The sequence below is a fragment of the Lates calcarifer genome, unplaced genomic scaffold (genome assembly GCF_001640805.2).
Source record: "Lates calcarifer isolate ASB-BC8 unplaced genomic scaffold, TLL_Latcal_v3 _unitig_5444_quiver_468, whole genome shotgun sequence".
NCBI lineage: Eukaryota > Metazoa > Chordata > Actinopteri > Centropomidae > Lates > Lates calcarifer.
In genome coordinates, this window is record NW_026117523.1 from 247,572 (window position 1) to 270,463 (window position 22,892).

At 39.6% G+C, this 22,892-nt stretch overlaps 1 protein-coding gene across 3 annotated transcripts in view; it reads right to left on the reverse strand.

Annotated features, from left to right (window-relative positions):
* Positions 1-2,182: 2,182 nt before the first annotated feature.
* Positions 2,183-22,892, reverse strand: part of gtdc1 (glycosyltransferase-like domain containing 1) — a 41,074-nt gene continuing 20,364 nt past the window's right edge. The window contains exons 5-12 of one of the 3 annotated variants that reach the window (XR_007811417.1): positions 18,371-18,448; positions 17,634-17,756; positions 11,759-11,868; positions 8,925-9,069; positions 6,007-6,077; positions 5,823-5,914; positions 4,796-5,103; positions 2,183-4,714 (exon numbers count right to left, since the gene is read on the reverse strand). Coding sequence is in view for 1 of the 3 variants with exons in the window: in XM_018662990.2 (XP_018518506.1) it covers positions 5,029-5,103; positions 5,823-5,914; positions 6,007-6,077; positions 8,925-9,069; positions 11,759-11,868; positions 17,634-17,756; positions 18,371-18,448 (694 nt within the window). In the remaining 2 variants the exon portion in view is untranslated. Of the gene's footprint in view, positions 5,104-5,822; positions 5,915-6,006; positions 6,078-8,924; positions 9,070-11,758; positions 11,869-17,633; positions 17,757-18,370; positions 18,449-22,892 lie in introns of all 3 variants that reach the window. The other 2 variants (XR_001959697.2, XM_018662990.2) reach the window with 2 other exon arrangements.

Below are 22,892 nucleotides of genomic sequence, written 5' to 3' on the forward strand. Positions count from 1 at the left end.
CGACGCTGCTTTGATGCTCGTAGTTAAGGTTTCCTTTTATTTCTGCTGCTCTCTCTACAAAACTGCAGAAATTACATCTCCACATCAGACAGACGTTTATTTAACTTGTTTAAACACAGCAATGTTTCCTGATCCAGGGAAGTGTTCAGAATAATTAATCAAAGGCTGGGGGCAGGTGTGACAAAGCAGCACACTCAGGAGGGGGGCACACAGTTAGCATAATGTTTAACTACAAATCAGCTGACAGGGCAGAAAGCTAAGCTACAACCACACACACATTACAACAACAGAGTTCAAAGCTAACATTACATTAGCTAAGCTAAGCTACAACCACACACATTACAACAACAGAGTTCAAAGCTAACATTACATTAGCTAAACTAAGCTACAACTACTCAAACATTACCATGACAGGGCACAAAGGTGAAAACACTGGCCCTGGTCCACAATAATTTATGGGCAAGAAGTTCATAACCTTAAATAATATAATTTACAACATTAGCATGACTAAGCTAACAGGGTTCAAACTTTAGTTCTACGCAACACAGGGCTAAACTACCAATAATACAACACCAGCTAGAGCAGCTAATGGAAGGCAAACATTTGCAAAGACAAAGCTAACAACGCAGTAGCAGAGCTATGCTCCCGTCAAACAAAGGGCACTAAGTTAATATAATGTTAACAAGGCTTAGCCTACCTCAAACAGCAATGGTAAACCCATGTTTTGCTGCAATATCACACTTTAAATGTTTACTTCTCCAGGACAGTGTCCTGAATAATCTGCATGAGGGTAAATATCACTTCCAGCTACTGAACATCAGCTATCAAGACTTAAAGCTAACAAGGAAAAGCAGCATGGATCAACAACTAACCAGGCACTAGCTAACATAATTTCAGCAGTGGCTAAGCTACCAGAGATATTGTAACATGGGGCTAATCAGCTAACACAAAGCTAACAGGACTACACTAACAACTCAACACCAATACCACTAATACAGCACATTTTGTTAGTAGGCCACATGCGCAGGACATCCAGTGTCAAGTAAAAGCAGCTAAGGTTAGCAGCAACATTTTGGAGATAAGACCGTCTAACCGGTAATAAAGCTGATGGGACATTAGCAGAGTTTAGCCTCTGTTGAACCCACATAAGACAGCATGATGTTAGCGAGGTTACGGTCTAACGTGGACCGAGAGAGCAGCAGTATTGAAGCTCAGCAGAGATGCAAACGCTGAAGATGCTAACGAAGCTGCCTCTTCAGAGAACAACAGGTCGGTCAGAGGGGAAACTGATATCTGACAGGTTTATTAGCAGCAGCACATTTCCTCAGCTCGTCTCTCAGACTGTTTGTGTGGTGGAGTGTTTGGTGCTGGAGGTGTCGCAGCTACAATCAGAGCTCTGCAGAGCCGTCAGACTGAAACCAGCTTCACTCCTGAAGCGTGAAATTAATGTCGCTGTTCTCTGTTGATAATCCAACAGTTTTCAGAAAAGCCTCAAACCAAACTGCTTTTCTTCGACTTTTATACATTTCTCTTTTCTCCTCTTCTCTGTGACTCTCAGCTCAGACTAGTTTCATTTGTTCAGAAACAACAGTTCACCTTATATTTATACATGCTCCAGCTTTTTACTGAACTGTGATGTTTAAAGTTTAATGGCTGCACTGCTACTGATTTTATGCACACTTCCCTAAAATTTCACTTCACACCATGAATATGACATGAAAAACAATTTCACCACTTTTTTTTTTAGTTTTTTAACAAATTTGATTTAGTGGCGGTCAGTTCCTTTCTAATTTATTAATCTTTTTCTCAAACTTTATATTGTAAAATTTCTTTACTTTTATTATCATTTTTAAAATTATGTCCGATTTGTCTTATAGCTTTACTAATACGTACATATATGTGTCAGTCTGTTTGAGTCGTTAGAGTCGAAAAAGAAATATTTTCATTAACAACCAAGATGGCTGCCACTGACGTGGAGATGTTTGTCGTGACTGTAAACAAACTGGACGCTAAATTTTCTCTGAAACAAGAACAAACAACTGGCGAGTTATATTTTTCTGTCGCTCTGCACTGTGTCACATTATCAATCTAAAATTTTACTCTGCGACCTTAGAAAATGGAAATTAAACTTGTAACTTTGTAAATATGAACTGGTTCAGCGATGTCAGGCTGAGTCACCCAGTGATGGATGTTTGTTCATTTGTTCACACACGTTTAATGGGACAGTTAATAAAATATATAATTAAAAAAATACAGGCAATAAAGGAGCAATGTGTCTTGTAAAAGTTTACAAAAGATACAAAACAACTACAAAGAGACATGAGACAATGACACAGAGACATGAGACAATGACACAGAGACATGAGACAACCATAAAGGGACACGAAATGACTACCAGGTCTCTTGCAGTCTGAGTGTCCTATAGGAGGAGTGGGGTGGCCTTACAGTCTGGACAAACACCTCTTTCTCCTCAATGCAAATTCCAGGCTTGTTTGAGTCAGTGAATTCCAGGCCTTGAGTTTTGGAGTTTTTGTCTTTGTGTGTTTGAAGCTGAGCAGAGCGAGCAGGTCGCAGCTCCAGGCCTCAGTTTACTGATTCAGCTCCTGCAGCTACAGAGCAACGTTTCACACGAGGAAACAAACCGGCGTGTCTTTATATCTGACCTGAGGCCAGAGGATAAAACGCTTTAATTACAGCAGAGAGTGACTCTCACTGCAGCGACGCATGAGAGAGCAGATCCACAGAGACAGCAGCTGAGAATCTCACACCACCACCGACAGAGACCGAGCACGCTCCAACGACTCCTCCGACCGTCCTCACACCACCGCCCGCTGGACGCTCGAAGATCCCTGACGTTTACAGCACCTGAAGGCATCACAGCCCAGTAAACACGTGTAGTAACAGGCCAATGAAAAGCTTTAATGCCTCTGTGTTTTATGAGCTCTGCAGTAAAAACTTTATTAGCAGCGTGTTGTTCTGGAGGTTTATTATGTCATCGGATCGTGACCTGAACCACCGTCTCATCTTACTATGCTAATTAGTCAATGAAAGTACATTTTACCTGTTTATTTTACTCCCACCTTCAGAAATCAGAGACATTATAGAGTAAAAACAAGAAAGTTTAATCAACTAATGGATAAAATATAAATATATATTTCAGAATAAGTTCAGGTTTCTGTTCTTCAAAAGTCCCGTTGTACACTTTTACTAATCTGTGACGTTTGTCTTTGTATTTTGTTTTTAAACAGAAAATATTTTATATTTTTCTACTTTTTAGTGTATCAAATGTATCACATTTTTACTTTTTCAGTTTATATACTTATTGTCTCAATTTTTTTTTTTTTAATATTTGAACTTGTTTACAACTCTTTTTTAATGTTAATAATTTTTAACCATGAATCATTTTTTAAAAATCAAGCATAAGTCAATATGTTTTTTATTTTCTTGGTGGAAATGACCAATTGTTTGACTTTCTATAACATAATTCTTTAGTTATTTATTTAAAATTATCTGACAGTTACCTGTTTAATCAGTACCTCAGTTTTTTTTTGACTTCTTTCATAATGTTTTATTTATGTTACTATTATCTCTATTTTTAACTTGATATTTTTTTTTACCTAATACCTCAATATAATGTTTTAATTATTAATTACTTGACTGAGTTGCTACTAATTTTCATTATTGTGTAATTTTGACTTGAAACATGACTTTTTATTTTTAGCTGCTTCATTTTTAAATTTATTTTTTTCATTTTTTGAGCGGGAATGTGCAACCATACAGGTCTTACTCTTAAATTAACAGAATTTATTTTTAGATTTTATTTTTATTAGTTAATCATGAATTCTGTTTTAACTGATATCACTATTGAAAAGATCTTAATTGAACCTTATCAGTACTTTGTCCTTTATCTTATTTATATGGGTTTTGTTTGTTGTTTGTTGTTTTTGCCTAATGTAATCTTAGCATCATTAAAAACGAGGAGCTACCCTCAATGTATTCCAGAGAATTAAAGAAAAGTTGAGTGCATGAATGAATTCACAAAAACTTTTTTTTATTAAAAAGTTAAAAAATGTTTTCATCTGTTTTATCTTTTCTTGGCATGAATAGACTTCCATAAATTTAATTTAATCTAATCTAGTTTAGTGTAATGTGCAATCTATTTTTTACTCACCATGAGTTTTGCTTTGGTTTTTTCCAGAATAACTTTTCGTCAATTCTTGTCATAACTGGACTTCCACTTTTAATTTAATCTAATTTAATCTTGTTTAGTCTAATCTAATCTAATATTTTTTTGTTTTTGGGGGAGTGCAAAGCATGCAAGCTTTTTCATCTTTTCTTGGCAAACATGGACTTTCATAAGTAATCTGATTTAATGTCGTCATTTTCACTGCCCATGACCCATGTGTGATAGTTCATCTTTGTCATGAATGAGCTTCCGTAGAATCAGACTGTTCTGTATTGATCGATGTAAATATTTGACCCACATTAAAGCCCAGTGAAGGGCTGAAGGACTTGTTGTCGTCAGAGGATGATGTCGCCTCGGTCTGTAGATCCACTCGGCTCTGATAATTGGATCCAGACCTGAACCTGGCGCGGCTCAGGTGGAGCAGCCGGCTCCGACCGGCTCCTGGCCGCCGCTCAGTCGGTGTGGTGAAGAACAGAAACACAACAAAGGATAAAAATGGATCCAGGCGGATATATGAGGTGGCACCGCCTGTGGAAACATGAAAGCTTTTACACGTTAACCCCCCTCCTCCTCCCAAACCACACACATAAAAGAGACGGGGACATTTACAGGTCCAGACTCGGCGTCTCCAGCCCGGCAGCCGGGCTTTGATTCGGGGCTCAGAGGTGCCCGAGACGCTCGGCCTGGACGTCTCTGTGGCGTTCTGCGGGACGTGGCGTGGAGTCAGGCATGACGACGGCCTGGCAGACGCTGCAGCTGCCTCCGAACCCTCCAAAGCTCCAAACCTCCAAACCGTCCAACGCTAATGGACTCGAGTCTCAGTGCCTTGGTCCGTGGTGCATTCAGGGACCTCTATCTGCCAGCAGAGCCTCAAAGTGATCCTTCAGACGGGTCCAGGAGAAGGAGGTGGTGTCGACCTGCAGAACAGGGGATTAGAGGAACAGTTCAGTCTCCACCTGAACAGAACTCCACCTAAAAACCTCTGCGTTTTATTTCTTTAGTTTCAGTGAAACCTCTCCTCAGAAAATAAAACCTGACTGAGTTTGGTGTCACAGTGAATTCATCTGAACTGATTTCACCAAACTGTGTTTCACATTTTAAATAAAATCTAATCTTTTACGTGCTTCATGAGAAACTGCCCCCCCCCCAAATACTCCAGAGAGAAGAATCATCTTCTAAACAACTGATATTTGTGGTTCAGCAACGATCATTAATCTTTTACATTATCATTTAGTTTTTGTTTATTGATGACAAACTTTACATTTAGGTTTAGGCTCGTCATCGTTAACAAATATTTTTCCGACCAAACAGGCCAAACAGAAACAGTTGTACAAGCTTATTTTAATCTGAATTTATGTTTTTGTAAATTACAAACTGCAGCGTTAGCCATTAGCGCAGAGTTAGCCTCGACCTGTGCAAAACTCCCATTGAAAATCCGACATTTTTTGTTTCTTTCTTACATTTTTGTGAAAAAATATTTTTAGAAAATTTCCGATTTTTATAAAAGAGTTTAGTGTTGTGTTAAATTCGGGTCAAGTGGTTTCGAATACATGAACTGAATTTACAGATTTTCAACATTCCAACGCTGCCCAGGTGCATTATGGGAGATGTAAGCTCCAGAATGTCATGTGGTTACCTTGACGATGTGTCTGCGTGCGATGTCGGGCCTCCTGCAGAGTCCCTGCAGTCGTTTACACAGCTGCTCGGGTGTGGAGTACAGGTACTCTGCTGCAATAGAAACAGTACTGGGACAGTTACCACAGAGAGTTACAGTACTGATGTAACTGTAACTGAAGGAGGAGCAGGCACCAACATGTTACCTGGGAAGATCTCAGGATAAACTAAAGCCTTCGGACAGAGAGGAAAACAGCCACAGTGAACGGCCTCCAACCTGGAACAAACACCGCAGACAACAGAGTAACCGAGTAAAGTTACTTAAGTACTTTATCTCGGGCCATTTTAAAACTAAAACAACCTCCGTCCAGACTGACACCTCAAAAAATTCATTCTCCATGTTACATTCATGGAGAGTGGAGGCTGAAATGGGTCACAAGAAAAAGACGTTCACATTTCAAACCTGGAACATTAAACCATGAAGGTGAACTGATTCAGACGTATCTCAGACTAGCTGTTGTTAGCAACAGTTGCTAACACTGGAGACAAAGTATAATTTTGAGGAACATGTATTTTTATTTGACTCCTGGACTCGGTCACCTGTGGTGGTTTCAAGTGTCGACTCACTAAAAACTGGGTCAGGGTTGGACTTTGGTACTTTTTACTGTTCATGTCGTCTTACAAAGTCTTAGAGCAGTCGTGTAAAGATCCACAAAACTTAAGATGGTTCCTACCCTCTAGAATGATCTGATATTAAAGGAACAGCAAGAGCTAACATGGCTAAACATGCTAACCACTGTAAATCTAAACTCCTGGTTTATAAACCGTGGTGTGGAGTGAGTCTAACTGGTGGTGGACTGATGTGAACTCTGCTGACCTATTTAAATATTTTGTAGATGTTGATGAATAATAGACGACTCTTCAATCTGTCTCTTCATGTTGGAAACATTCATAATTAAACAGCTCAGCCGACTCTGGTTTCTCTGGATTTCATCAAAAACAAAGACCCTGACTCACAAAACCCAGATCTGAACAGGGTCTCAGTCCTGATGGGTGTTGGAGGTCTGAAGGTCCGGCTTCTTGTTGTCTTTGTGAAGTGGATTATGGGGGTCAGTTCAGTCCAGTGGTCTGATGTGAGTGGATGTTCTGAGGCGTTTTATCTCAGATGTAATTATCTGATCTTTAACTGGACTGAATGAGTTCATCATCACTGAGGGGCAGAATTAATCTGATTAAAACTCATTAACAGTAATGAGGATGAAGCTCTGCTGACACCTCAGCACCACAACACTTTACTGTGACACACGTTAGCTTCTTCGTTAGCCTGTTAGTAAGCTAACGGTGTTAAAACTGAACCATTTACAGTCCACATTCAGGAACAGCAGCGAGCTGAGGTTCAGCAGAGCTCTGTGGGGGGGCTGGGGGTCTGGTCCCTCCTGGTTCTGGATCAAAGACAAACACAAACATGACTCCCCTCCCCCTCAGGGACAACACTTCTTCTTCTTCTTCTCTGCCATAATTAGCTCATGATTCATTATCAAAGGGGGGGAACAGTGAGAGGTCTGCACTCATTACATAAATAAACCTTTTATTCATTTACATCCAACACTAAACTCATCACTGTCTCTGCTGCCTGTCTGCTGTTAGCTTCATCGCTAATGCTAACACTGCTAATTACAGTACCAGGTCATTCGTTATCTGGTTTCATTTTTTTTTTTCTTTTCTCAACTTTCATTTGACTGATTATTAAACTGAAAACAAAAACCAAACAGCATCTACACCTGCTGTACAGTCACACTGATGCTAGTGTGGAATGCTAATATGCATGGAATGACTTTAACATGCTCCCACGCAGTTAATTTTTACGAGCTCGAGACCTGGTGAATTAAAGGTGAAATGAAACAATGGCATGGTAGCATGTTAATGTTAGCATGCTAACATGATAACATGCTAAATGTCACTGAATTTTTGTTGCAATTACATAATATTAGATAATGCTAAAATGACTAATAATAGACGACGACGTTAGCATTAACATTAACATTAAAAACAGCATTAACAGTCCCCATAAAACACACAGTTCTCCTCGAGTACAAACTCAGTCTGATATAAACTCTGTGACACTTCAACTTCTATCAGCACAATATTTTATCTGCTAATTCTATGGTTTTCTTGTACTTTTTTTTACTGTAACTTCAGCTTTCACATCAGCTGTTTGTAAGTATTTCAAAGATCTTCCGTTTGGGGCGCCCTCATAGCCCAATGGTTAGGGCACGTACCATGTGGGCCCTAGTGGTCTGAGCAGGCGAACCCCGGTCCAACTCCCGATCCGGCCGGACCTTTACTGCATGTCATTCCCCCACTCTCTCCCTGTTTCCTGTCTCTCTCACTGTCCTAAAAATAAAGGCAAAAGGGCCCCCCCCCTTACTTTAAAAGATCTTCCGTTTCACACAAAGTGATTTGAAAAACTGACACTTCTTACAGTGTCATAATTATTTCAGACATGTTTGATTTGCTCCATCTCCTCTCAGTGTTCACACTTAATCTGACAGTTCCACTTTAAGTGAATTCCCTCATCACCTTCTCTCAGTAACTCAGTTATTTTAAATCTGTTTAACCTGCAGGTGTAAACCTGTTACTTGTGTTTGTGCAGCTCCAACTCGGGTGAAAAGCTCAGATATAAACAAACTGAGTCTCCATCAGCTCCAAACAGAGCTGAGACATGAATCAGGTGAAGATCAGAGGGTTAGATCAGAGCCGTTTGATTGGCTGTGTGCTTCAGAGAGCGCAGCGTCTGATTGGTTTAGCCTGAGGCTCAGAGCCACCTGACTGAGGCTGAGATCAGAGAGTCGGCCGAGGAGTCCAGGTGACTGAAGTCTGAGCTGCAGGCTGGTTCATACACAAACACACCGAGACCTCACCTACAGGACCCTGCAGGACTCTACAGGACTCCAGGAACTTCTTCCAAGAACACCTTGATCACCTGATAATAAACAGTCACTACAGTCTGAGGAGAGCGACAGACTGAGATAAACCTGATGTTTTAGAGTTAATGTTCAATAAACTCAGATTTATTACGTCTCTGCAGAGAAACAAACGAAAGAAAGAAACAAGTTAAACTCACATGGCGACTCCGAAGAACTCGTGTTTGGCGGTGGAGACGACGACGTCGGCCTGACACAGGATTCTGAGGTAATCCTCTTTACTGGACTGGAAACCCCAGTTCAGGATGTGAGGGTCCAGCTGATGTCTGGCCTCCGAGAAGATCTCTGTACAACCACAGAAGAAGAAGAAGAGACAGGCAGGTGAGACTGGTGAGACTCAATTGGAACATTTCTTCTTTAACAGGATCCATATTTACTACACTACAAAAAACTTTTATTGTTAGAAGCACATTTTATTTTTTCACATCATTAGAGTTAAACCTATAGAGGTCTAGGGACGAGGACGAAGACCTGGTTCTGTACAAACCTACAATACGCTGTGATACATTGATACTGTATTGATAATATATTAATATTTATATTCATAAATATTAATAAGTATTGTTGTATCCACTGTAGATCAGAAGTCTTTAAAAACCAGTGCTGAACTCATATCCAGCCTGTTTTTCCCCTTTTTATTGATTCATTGGTATAATACAACTGAAACAGGCAAAATACAACTCTCATCAGTAACAGCAGGAACTGAGCGAACGGCAGCAACATAAACAAAATGAAAGACAACTAAAAAATAAAAACAAAAAATAAGAACAAAACAAATCATCCAACAGGTCGGTCATGGAGATAGACTGCTGTTTTAAAGCTACAATAATCTACTTCTTTCAAATCTGCATTAAATGTTGATGTGATTTTTAGTATACAACATTTGTTTATAGAACTTTTTTGCCAATAAAATCATTAATTCAAAATTTTTTTGTTTGTTTGTTTGTTCTATTTTTTTCCCAACAGGACAAAAACAAAAACAGTCTGTTTATAGTACTGTTTCTTAATGTTTTTATTAATAAATTATTATCATTATTATTATGTGAGTTTTATATTGTTACTAATCAGGAGTAATGGAAAAGGAGAGAGACACAACATCAACAACAACTTTATCATAAAGAAAATGAAATGTAAATATGTTCTTGAAACTTTCGATGTTAAATGTTACAGAGACGTTCCAGGAGTTTTTCTCTGCTCTGGGAAGAGGAGGAATAAACTGAGAAAATGAGCCAAAAACCCTTTTTTAAGAAAGGCAGATATTTATGAGTGTGGACGTTTATGAGTGCAGCAGAAAGACAAACAGGTGAGGGGGTGAAAATAATCAATACTCTGACCCTATTAACAAAATCAAAGTCGATTAAAATTGTCCTAATGTGATTGCCTTCCAGCGCTCATAAAGCTAATCAGTAAATATGAAGCAGGATTTACGATCAGTGTGTTTGTGCTGCAGTAAAAGTTTACGTCTCAATATCTCAGAGTGAGTTTGATCAGAGTCTGTTCATTACATTAAAACACACACAGTCATTATAGCATCATCAGCTGATGATACACGACCAGGTTTATCTATTAAACACTGTCCTCGGGCTGAGGCAGCGCCGACCTCTGACCCCCACATCATAACACAGCACACTGTGGATTAAATCCAGACTGAGACGAGGAGTTTTAAAGGTGACAGAGAAGTCACAGGCTGCAGGTGGAAACTCAGGTCTGTGTCCACACACCTGTGCTGTCATGTAACATATAACTTATACCTGGGGGGGACACAAAACCACCACAGAGACACAGAACCAGCACAAAGAGACACAAAACCACCACAGAGACACAGAACCAGCACAAAGAGACACAGAACCACCACAGAGACACAGAACCAGCACAAAGAGACACAGAACCACCACAAAGAGACACAGAACCACCACAGAGACACAGAACCAGCACAAAGAGACACAAAACCACCACAGAGACAGAGAACCACCACAGAGACACAGAACCAGCACAAAGAGACACAGAACCACCACAAAGAGACACAGAACCACCACAGAGACACAGAACCAGCACAAAGAGACACAAAACCACCACAGAGACACAGAACCAGCACAAAGAGACACAGAAAAACCACAGAGACACAGAACCACCACAAAGAGACACAGAACCAGCACAAAGAGACACAGAACCACCACAGAGACACAGAACCAGCACAAAAGAGACACAAAACTACCACAAAGAGACACAAAACCACCACAGAGACACAGAACCAGCACAAAGAGACACAAAACCACCACAAAGAGACACAAAACCACCACAGAGACACAGAACCAGCACAAAGAGACACAGAACCAGCACAAAGAGACACAGAACCACCACAGAGACACATAACCACCACAAAGAGACACAAAACCACCACAGAGACAGAGAACCACCACAAAGAGACACAGAACCAGCACAAAGAGACACAGAACCACCACAAAGAGACACAGAACCACCACAGAGACACAGAACCAGCACAAAGAGACACAGAACCAGCACAAAGAGACACAAAACCACCACAGACACACAGAACCAGCACAAAGAGACACAGAACCAGCACAAAGAGACACAAAACCACCACAGAGACACATAACCACCACAAAGAGACACAGAACCACCACAGAGACACAGAACCAGCACAAAGAGACACAGAACCACCACAGAGACACATAACCACCACAAAGAGACACAAAACCACCACAGAGACACAGAACCACCACAAAGAGACACAAAACCACCACAGAGACACAGAACCAGCACAAAGAGACACAGAAAAACCACAGAGACACAGAACCACCAAACTTTTCTGTGTGTCATTTCTTTAACTCCGAAAGTCACAGTATAATTAAAGGTTGGTTGTTTGTGAAATTCAATGAAATATCTTTGTGTTGTGACAACATTTTGATGGAAACGTCTTTGTCGTTATAGTTTGTGTTGAATGTGTTTGTACCTGGGACGTCAGTGAACGTCTCTCCGAGCACCGACACATGGAAGTCCAGTCCTCTGTCCTTCAGTCTGAGCAGAGTGGAGAAGAACAGCTCTGGGTTCTTATCATGTTCCCTTCAAACAAACAAACAAACAGTCAGAGACTCTGGTCAACAGGAGGAGGAGGTGTCAGTGCTCCCCAGAGGCCTGTTGACGGAGCAGCAGGTGGACGAGTTGATGGTCGTCGACCCACCACTCGTCCTCAGAGACGTCCTCTCAGGTGCTGAACATCTGTTCAACACCTGAGAGGTTTTCAGCTTCTGGAGGCATTCAAGTGCACTCAGAGATCAGAGCGTTACTGAGACAGCTGCAGCGTCTGTTCAGCTTCACTTAAAACACAGTCACAGATACAACGTGTGGCCAAACAAAACATCTTGACTTAATCTGGAAAAACAAGATTATTTTTGGCTCAGAATAAATTTGTTGAAATGTAAGCTGAACAAAGGTCAGAAAAAATTTGGTTAAGAGGAAATTTTTATTGAATTTTGACCATTTAAAATAATTCTGGGTTAAATTTGAGGATTTCAGATGAGATTCAAGAGCTCATAGTTTTTTTACAGTTACTGATTCAGATGCAGTGTCAGCTTCATTTAAAACAGAGTTACAGATATGGACACACGTCAAACAAAACAAATCAACTTCTGGAAAATACAAATGTTTCAGCAGAGAAGACATTTGTTGAAATGTAAGTTGAACAAATGTCAGACAAAAATTGGGTATAAAAAGATTTTAGTAAAATTTTTTAACATTTTTGGAAACAAATGTTTAAAAAAATAAAACAAATACATTTTTGTTTAAGAACAAATTTTGGTTAAATATATGAAATTTTAGTTTCAGATGAAATCACAAAGTTAACACTGTTACCGAGACAGATGAGATGATACGCCCACATTTTAGGATGAAAATAAATTCAAGTTTGACCACATTTTAGTAAATATTTCCAAAATTAATACATTTGTTAATTTTGGGAACATTTAAGAACGAGCAGACTTGACATAAGAAAGAAAAAAATTATATCAAATTTGTCAAAATTATTTTTAACAAAATTTTTACATTTGTTACAAAAAATTTGTCAGGAATAAATTTGACATTTAACTATTTTAAGTCCAAACCTGCCTTGACTCTTCCTGCACACTTTTCAGATTAAAAGCATTGCAGGCTGTCTGTTATTGACAGGCTTTTAATGTGAAAAACAGGAAGAACTGAGTATCAGTGATGAACAGGAAATAAACATCATAATCTATAACTTCACCCGCTCAGTGTTTTATTTTGGTTTATTCTGAGGATCACAGGTGGATCATGTGACTTCCTGTTGACCTGCTGACTGTGGGTCAGGAGTTGGTGGTCTGAAACAATGAGGCCTGTTGTTGTTAATGACAGCGGATGTGTTGGGCTGCAGACAGCAGCAGTGTGAAGGTCAGACGGTGGCGGCGGCGGCGTGCTGCACCTCGGTGGATTTCCTAAGGTGAGGTATTAGTGAGCAGATTATTTCTTCTCATTTTCAGCTCTCAGCCTCTGGTTTCCCTCCGGACTCAGAGATAATTCCCTCATTTCCCCAAAACCTTTTTAACTCCTTCTGTGAGCATCCAATCCCTCTGCTCCCTCAGCGCTGATACAGAGGAGGACAAAGACTGAATGAGAGGGGAGATAACGCCGCTCCCCCGTCATCCCCGTCCTCCCCCGTCCTCCCCCTTCTCCGAGAAGAGAGATGAGCGTTAATTAACGGCTGAGGATTCGACTGTCAGAGTCTAAGTGACACAGTTTAAACCTTGACTCACTAACACAAGAAGAAAACCTGCTGAAGATCTGAACCAACCAGTCCACCGATCAATCAATCAATCAATCAGTCAGTAAGGAAATAAAAGCTTCTGTTTGTCTTTAAATGACGGCAAACTGAAGACGTGACCTCTGATCATCCCACTGATCGGAAAATCATCTGCTGATTGATCAATAACTAAAACAGTCTCTGAGATGTTTGCTATGAAACAGGCTTCACTAAAGGTTGATCAAATGGCTGCAGCAACAACTTCTTTGATTAATCAACTGATTATTTTATTGATCACTTGATTGGTTGTTTTGTCGTCAGATGTTCTAAAACTAAAAACATCAGCTGACTAATCAATAAATCAATCAACAGAAGAACCAGAGGAAACTCTTGATCTTTTCTTTTTCTCCTCTCTCTGAATCTTAGTCCGTTCATCTGAAGGCGTCACTGAACTCTATTGATAAACTCAACGATTAACTGATTAAATTATTGGCAGATTGATCAATAATCTGCAGGACGACCACTGCTCCACCTGGTTAATTCTTTCTTCAAAGTCCAGGTCTGCAGATTCACCGTTCTTCTCTCTGAATCCGATTCACTGAATCCAAGATTCAGCAACAAAAACCTGACAGTCTGAGGTTTAACGAGCGTTTCAGTCAAACTGATGACCTGCTGATGATCCAAGACCTGGTTCTTCAGGACTGACGGGTCCAGAATTCAACAAGTATTCAGTTTAATGTGACAGAAACAGCTGCAGATGAATGTTCTGTAGATTAATTTTCTGTCGATCGACATATTGATCAATCATCTGGAACAGACACTGATGAGGACGTGGTTACAGTAGATTACAGTAGATTACAGTAGATTACAGTAGATTACAGAGCTGCAGAGGAGTTAGTTTAGTGTTTTTAGGTTGTATTTATTGTCCGGCCTCCCCCTCCTCCTCCTCCTCCTCCTCTCTGCTCCTTCCTCCTCCTCTTCCTCGTCCACATGAAGCTGTGAGCAGTGGAAGCAGATGAATAGCGGAGCAGCGAGCAGCTCATTAATAAACATGACGAACTGAAAGGAGAAACTGTGATGGTCTCATTTACAGACGACTGATTAAATATTCTGCTTCATGTTGAACCCAAGAGTTTTAAAATTCAAATACTATTTACTGACACTCACACTGTGAGGACGACTGAACGACTGCAGCAGAGCTCGTTAACACTGAGCTCCGTAACAACACATGACCACAGACACACACTGACACACAAACACACACTGACACACACTGACACACAAACACACACTGACACACACTGACACACACTCTGGGCTGTCACAGCCTCTCGACCCTCGGACACGTCGTGAATGAGCACGATATAATTTCTTGAGCGGACATGAGGTACTACATGTTGTACTACTGCCTCTGTCCACTGTGTGGCGCTATAAAATTCACCAAACATCTAGTAGGTTACTCTGAAAATTTCAGGTGAATTAAATGATCGTCACAGAAGGCTTACTTCCTGTTACCAGTAGGTGGCACTATGACTGAACATCAATATGTAGATGCCTTCAGGACGGGATTCACAACTTCCTGTTTGATGGTGAAATGTCAAAATTCAGCACGCCACCAGAGCAACACCGTTCAACGAAACCTCAGTTTTAACATCTGGTCAACGTCTTAGGAGGAGGACATCGAACTATAAAACTTGTCAGTAGGCAGCGCTGTAGCTAAAATTTAATCTTGTCGAGTAGATGTCTTCAGACCAGTTTGGTGCTGATTGGGCATTGTATGATTGAGTTTGTACAACTTCCTGTTTCATGTCAAAACATCGGAATTTGCCGTGCCGTCACAGACACAGGCACGCCCTTCAATGAAAACTCAAACGTTTCGCAATTTAACGTCATGTATGTCTTTAGATTTACCAATATGATGCTAAGCTGATAAAGTTTCTGGAAGGGGTTCATTAATGTACGACGCCTGAAAATCGCACAAACTGCACCAGAATGCATGGTTAATTCAAAATGGCCGCCTTCCTGTTGGGTTCAGGGTACAGGTCCAAGAGGCTTTCTTGTACATTTCAGGATGAGTCTGTGAAATGTTGCAGGGGGCGCTACTGAGCCGTGTTCCCACAGCTGCAGACAGAAGCGAGGTGAGTGGATGAATCTTCAGTGTCGAGGTGTGAGAGCTGATGTTTTCAACCAGGAGTGTCGGACAGGAAGTGATCCAGAGAGATAAACTCCTTCTTGTTTCCTGTCGTTCCTTCACCACCTGCTGTTTGTTGTTTTATTTTTTCTCTTTCAATCAGAGTCAGGACTTCAATCCTCTGGAGGTAAAAGCTGATCCTGATCAACATAAAGCTCTCTCACAGATTTAACCTCACCCTCCCCTCACCCTCCCTCCCCCCTCTGCAGCTCCGGTGCTGTAGCATCTTCACCTGAAACAGCTGTTCACCTCCCCCGTCCTCCCCCCTCCTCCTCCCCTGGAAAGCAGCAGCAGCAGCAATAAGACGGAGCTGTAATCTGAGGATCCAGGCCACACACAGATTAAACATAAAAACAGATGAGATGGAGAGAAGCTTCAATCAGAGAGATTAACAGAACATCTCTGTGGAAATCCTCCGTTCTACCAGAATAAAAGCGGCCGGCTCGTCGCAGCGATAATCCATCTGTGTTTTGCTCAGTTCAGAGCAGATTACACTGCCGTTGCTTTTGTTACTGATACAAGAGAAGGTGAAAACCCGCGGCTGACGGAGACGACTTCACATCCAATAATCTGATTTAAAAACATGTTCTGGACTCCAGTTTACAACATGAGAATCTGTCAGCCACCGTCACACCTTTGAAATCCTCAGACTGTCTGAATATCATCTGACTCCTCTACTACAGCTTCATTTTTATCAGAAATTCAAAATTACAACTTCATAACCTGCTGTGACTTTCATCTACATATTCAGAATGTCATGAGTTCTTTATTTGTAAATTACGACGTTATTTTAGTAGAAACATTGAAACATATTTTATTCCTGACGTTTCTTGTAAAGTTAAACGTTTATATCAAATTTGAAGAAATTCCCTCGAGGTTTTACTGCGGTAACAGGTTCAACAGAATGTCTCTGATATAAAAACATCATGTGACGATAGCAAGGTTAAAAACATGATTTTCATTGAACAATTTTTATATATTTAAAAATATGTTGTTTCCAGAATAAATTACAACTGCGTTTGTTACCTTTTTTCTTTTTAAATTAACAACTAAATATCACAGGTTGTAAATTACAGCAGTGTCCGATTTTAAAACAACCACAATGATGTTCTCATAACATCGAGACTTTTTCCATTTAAATTGTACAATAATTTAAAAAATAAGACATTTTTGTAATTCTTTCTTTCGCAACCAGATTTTACAAATACAAATTTTTCTTTTAAACCGTAATTTCCCCCTGAACTGTCCACACTGAGAATCAAAATAATAACACAGATTATTACTACAAATAAAGGTAACAGTAATCAAATAGAATTGAATAAATACAGATGTTTTTGTAATTTCTCACCTGATTTTCATATTTCCTTGTAAATTACATATATTTATATCACACTGTGACTTTTTACGCAAAATTCATGATATTGATTTTTCTCATAAATTACGATGAAAAAATCTGAAAATAAAACCTTACATGTGTATTTATCTGAATTACAGATTAATTTAATGTATATAATATTTATATAACTTACTTTTCACAGTACAACTTTTTCCCATATAAATACGTTTTAAAAATTGCTAGTATTTTCATTTTTCTGGTTAACTACGACTTTATTTTATACGGCCGTGAATATTTTCATAATATTACAACTTTCTCTTGTAAATTTTGACTGTTTTCCAGTAAATTCGTACTTATCTTAACAGTACTTGGTCTTTGGATTTGGATTTTATTTCTATTTATTTTAAAAACACTAACAAATAATTATCTGGTGACTTTTTAAATAACATCATGATGTTGTTCTGAAACGATTCATACGACATTTGTACGAAATGAACACGTCCTGTGACCTACAGCAAATACTTCCTGTCTTTGTTCTTTGAACTCACCATCTGTGGGGCCAGACGATGTGCAGAGGTTTCTCCTGGTCTTCAGAGTCCACCTCAGGATCAGGTTTCTGCTCTGACATGGGTTCAGACATGGACTGATGTGGATCTTGCTGATCATCAGACCTGTCACAGTTAAAACACCAAATCATTTAACTTCACCAGGAAGACATTCATTTATAATGATGAGATAATCATCTAAATATGAGTTTATATTTACGATCTTCACTCATATTTAACTACTTTTATTATAACATCTTTCCTTGATATTCTGGATCTTTTCTCATCATTTTCAGATGTAAATGTCTAATAATTATAAAACACAGGAGCCTACTACAAAAAACACCTTGATTTTTATTGTGAAAAAAGCTTTTCAGTCACTCCAGTTAAATTATTCCTGATGACCAGAATGGAGGACAGTCTGTGGACCTGAAATCTAACTTTATTTAAAACATTTTAACAGCAGCTTTAAGTGAACTCTGCAGCCTGTAGGGGGCACTACAGATGATTTAGGATCTGTTATTAAACTCAGATTTATATTAAACTGTACGATGATAACTAGTTTCACATTTTAGAGAAAATATTCAGACCTTTAAAAATTTAAGACTCTTTAAAAACTTTAAAGGTCTTTGTGTTTTCTTAAGGGAACTGAAACTCATACAGGACTTAATATATACTCTCTGTAATCTCCAATCAGACTTTTTACATTTTATTCTTGCAGAAGTTAAACCGAATCTTACCGTTGAGTCTGAGCTTCATCAGGACTGATCTGCTGCTGTTTGACCTGCCAGCGGAGGAGTTTGTGTTTAGGCAGCATCCTGAAAAAAAAACAATTAAGTTTAAGTAAGTATTAAGTAGTTTAGATTTCTACTGTTCAACAGACCTTTCACACTTCATTACTATAAAGAACAGTAAATGTAATAAAACCAGACTTAATTATTTTCTCTCTGGGTATTTTCTTTCCTCCTCTGAGGCTGTCAGGTAAAATAAACTGAGCTCACCTTCAGAGTTGAAATATCTAAATCCACCTCAAACACACTGCGTATTAAGGAGGTTGTTCTGAGGGTAAAACAGCTCATTATGTTAATTTCTGTCCACCTGAGGCAGAATTCTCACCCACCATAGGAGTACATTATATCTGCTGTTATCAGATCAAAGAGACGCTTCAGGTTCTGAGGAGGAATTAGGAAACAGCTTTGAGAGAGACGAGTGGAGCTGAAGGACTGAGGAAAACTATTATACAGTTATTATAATGTGTAAAGACGACTTATAGGAACAAGACGCTGTGGAAACATCAAGACATCAAGACGTAACAGCGTTTAGAAATATGGACTAAAACGAAAAGAAGAAAGAAAGTGCAGTGTGAATGCTGAGAGCTGAAGGAATCACTGAATTATTGCTGAAAAATGGAATAGCTGAAAAAAAAAAAACAGTAGGATGCTGAAGCAAGACTTCGAAGCAGAAAGTTGAACAAAATAGCTGAAGTATTTCTCACTTGATTTTCAGATTCTCTTTATATATCTTTATAATTATTATAATTTATATCACACCATGACTGTTTATGTAAAATTCATAGCATTTTAATTAAAATTATAGCAATGAAAAATAGACAACTACTACTTTACTACTTTATTTTCACAGTATTTTTCCTATATAAATTCTACTTTCTATTGTTATATGGAAACATTAAGATGTAAAGACGTAAAGATGTTAGAAATAAGGACATGAAGACATTAAAATGTAAGAACTTGGTCTAGACCTGTTCTATATGAAAACTGTCTTAAGATAACCTTATGATTCGGCGCTATATAAATACAACTTCACTGAATTTTAAAGCAATTACGACATAAAAAACTGAATGTAATTTCCCCTGAAAATGCAGTGTGACTGCTGAGAGCTGATAGAATCACTGAAGCAATGCTGAAAAATGAAAGAAGGCAGCTGAAGAAACAGCTGAATGCTGAGGCAAAACTTGGAAGTAGAAAGTTGAAAACAACAGCTGAGGCATTCATTTGAATGACAAGATTTTTGCAGAAAAAGCTGAATATTTTTAAAAGTATAAATAGCAGAAAAAAGTTGAATATAAGCAATAAATGTCCATAAAAAGTCCTGATATTTGAATGGTTTATGTTGCACTGAAAAACATATGGGAGAGTAAGAATAAAGATTTGAAGAGCAACAGGGATAAATCTCACTAATTATGATATACAGACATTAAGACATGAAGATATGATAACATAAAGACATTAGGACGTTACAACAAGCAGGACAGTTAGATAGAAAGATGACAACCCACGAAGACGTTAACATATTAAAACACTGGAGACATCGAGACATGAGGAGATGATCAGATACTGAAGATATAAAGAGATTAAACAGTGGTCTCTGATAAAAGGCTGAGAGTGGACCGACAGATTACATAAAGTGGTCGGACACTCACTTCACTCAGCTGTGGTTTGTTCTGAGCGATGTTTCTGCCTCCGAGGCCTCTGGGAAAAAAACTTGATTCAATAATCCATTTTAGAAATTAGATGTTTGACTGGAGGCAATAAAAACATGACTGTGTCCACAGACGGGGGAGGGCGGGTGAGGAGGGGGGCAATTATCTTATTGATAAATCAACAGTAATCTGTGTGATGACCTCACCTCTGTGAGTCTGATTAAAGATGAAAAGATGAAGGTCAAAAATCATTCACTTCATTTACTTTATTGGCAATAATCAGAGGAGTGTGAGGCTGCCGGCTGCAGACAAACAGAGGGCCTGATTCAACAGAGGGACCGTGGTGAACGGAGGTAGCTTCCACATGATCCACAACCTTTAATAAAATGTTTAAAGTGCAGAGCAGGACGTCACCGACAACTGAAACTAATCCAATCATTCAGGTCTTCAAACACTACGAGAAATCCCGTTTTCTAAACCACCTCTATCTGCTCTGCTGATGAAAAGAAGCTTCAATCTGGTCGTCACTGTCACGATCTTCACAGATGGAGCAGTCACGTACAGTAATACCCTCGAATCCACCACGTAATCACACATTGAAGAAATCCACTGTTTAGGCCTGAATATTAGAGGACACATCGCAGAGGGAGGCGAATTTAAGGCTAATGTCAGACGACAAATATATCGTACAACTTGTTTGTAAGACAAATATATCGGAAGATTTGATAAGACATATATCGGACAACCAATGATAAGATGAATATTGTACTTGTTTATATGACGAACAGCGAATGACTGGATTTTAAGATTAATATCAGATGAAGACAAATATGAGATGAATATTGGACAACTTGATAATAAGACAATTATCGGATGAGCCTGACATTAAGACAAATTTCAGATAACCCCAATTATAAAGGTGAATATTGGATGACCCTGATTGTAAAAAAAAATATCTGACTACTAGATAATAAGACGAATATCGGACAAATATCAGATGATGCCAATGTGATGCTAACAGATCCTCGAGCTTTGACTGAGGCACGCTGACCTCTTTTACACTGAAACCATCGGTGCGTTGATCTGTCTCACAAATATAGAGTCTAATTTTTAAAAAGCTCAGTATTTTCCTAAAGCAGTTTTGGTAAAACAGGAGGGGACTATTTTCAGCAGCGGATTAATCCACATTCTGTGCTGTACTTGTGGTAGTGAGTCTAAATAAAGTGTGCTGATGATGATGGTGGACCATGTCAGCCAGATGAACGGTGAGGTTCACTGATGTGGTTTAATGGCTCAGAGGACTCAGGACCATCTCTGGACCTGTTCACAGGACTCAGTCAGTGCTGGTTATAGTCGGAGTTTCTAAGATGAGCTGGTTAAAAACAGTTCATGTGTCCTTTGAAGGAAATTGAACCGAGTGTCAGGGTCCGGCTCTGAGGTGACCCAGCAGGATCCAGCTCTGAGCCCTGAGGCCTGAAGCTGTCCTGGTATCAGCTGGGTCATTCTGGAGGTTTCACAGCTCAGGGGTTCCTGTCACTTCAAAACCATGTCATCAGGAGAAAGCTGTGGATCAGAGCCTGTGGGGGGGTGGGGTGGTTCAGTCTGGTGGACTGGAGGAGGCTCAGCAGGTCATTACAGCACATTAAGATCCACATTAGAGTCATTATGAGACGAGCTGATAGTCAAAACCAATCACTGCCAGAGTCCGGCCAGAGTCCACCGATGGTCCGATAACCTGAGGGGGGTCCTGACCGACATACAGCCGACACTCTAACGGTCTTCATGGGTCTCTCTCTGCTGGTTTTGGGGCACAACGTGAAGTTATGTAAGGTTCATATGGAGGGAAAAACCATGACATCAGGAGCGAGCGGATTATTTTCAGTCCAGAGAAGAAGCAGCATCTGCTGCTGATCAGTAAAACCCAGAATCTAAAGGTTGACACTGACCCGCATTAACCCCGACTTTATCTCTCTACAGTTCTCAGTGTGAGGTATTCAGCTCTGTAACCAAGCAGAGGCAAGTACAACAGGTAACTGAACACCTGTCAGCCGAGGGGAGATGGTGATTTAACAGCTGTTTGTTCTGTAGGTCGACTAACAACAACCTGAACAGCTGCAAACATCTGTATTTCAAACTATGTTCGACCTGAAACGAGTGGTTGATTTACAGTGACAGGGCAGGGAGATTAATCTGTTCTCCAGTCAGAACGTTTATTTAACAAAGTGACCATTCTGACTTATTTCCATGTAAATACAGAGATGCTGATGTAAATGTGCTGAATGGGCCCTTCTTCTCTTCTGCTTCTGCAGCGGCCATCTTCCTCACCACCAGCTTCCTTGCATGTGTTTTTAGTTAGTGTGAGATGCAACGATGACACAAGATTAACCACTGGGTCACTTTGCGGTTTGCTAATCGTGTTAAAATCACAATTTCAGTGAAAATTCAGTGAAAAGTCCTTCAGCCCTACATCAGAGCCTGTTCTCCACAGGACGATGACCACGGTCAGCTCTGGCAGTGTTCAAAGTTCAAAGGAAACTTAATGGGAAATAACAGGAATAAGGTTGGCTTATAACAAGGAACTTAAATATATCTTTAAAAAGAGAAAAAAACAAGCAAAAATACATCAACATGTGTGTATTCAGCAGCTAACTAGTTGCTAAATCAGAGGTGCTAACTATAAGCTGGCCAACAGGATTTGATTGACAGTTAAAGAGGCTAGCTATCATGGTGCTAGCTCAGCTGTTTCTTCTGTCAGTTTTCAGTAGGTCAGAGTTTGATTCAGCAGCTCATTGAGCAGAGTTCATCTGTTCATCTACTCTGTT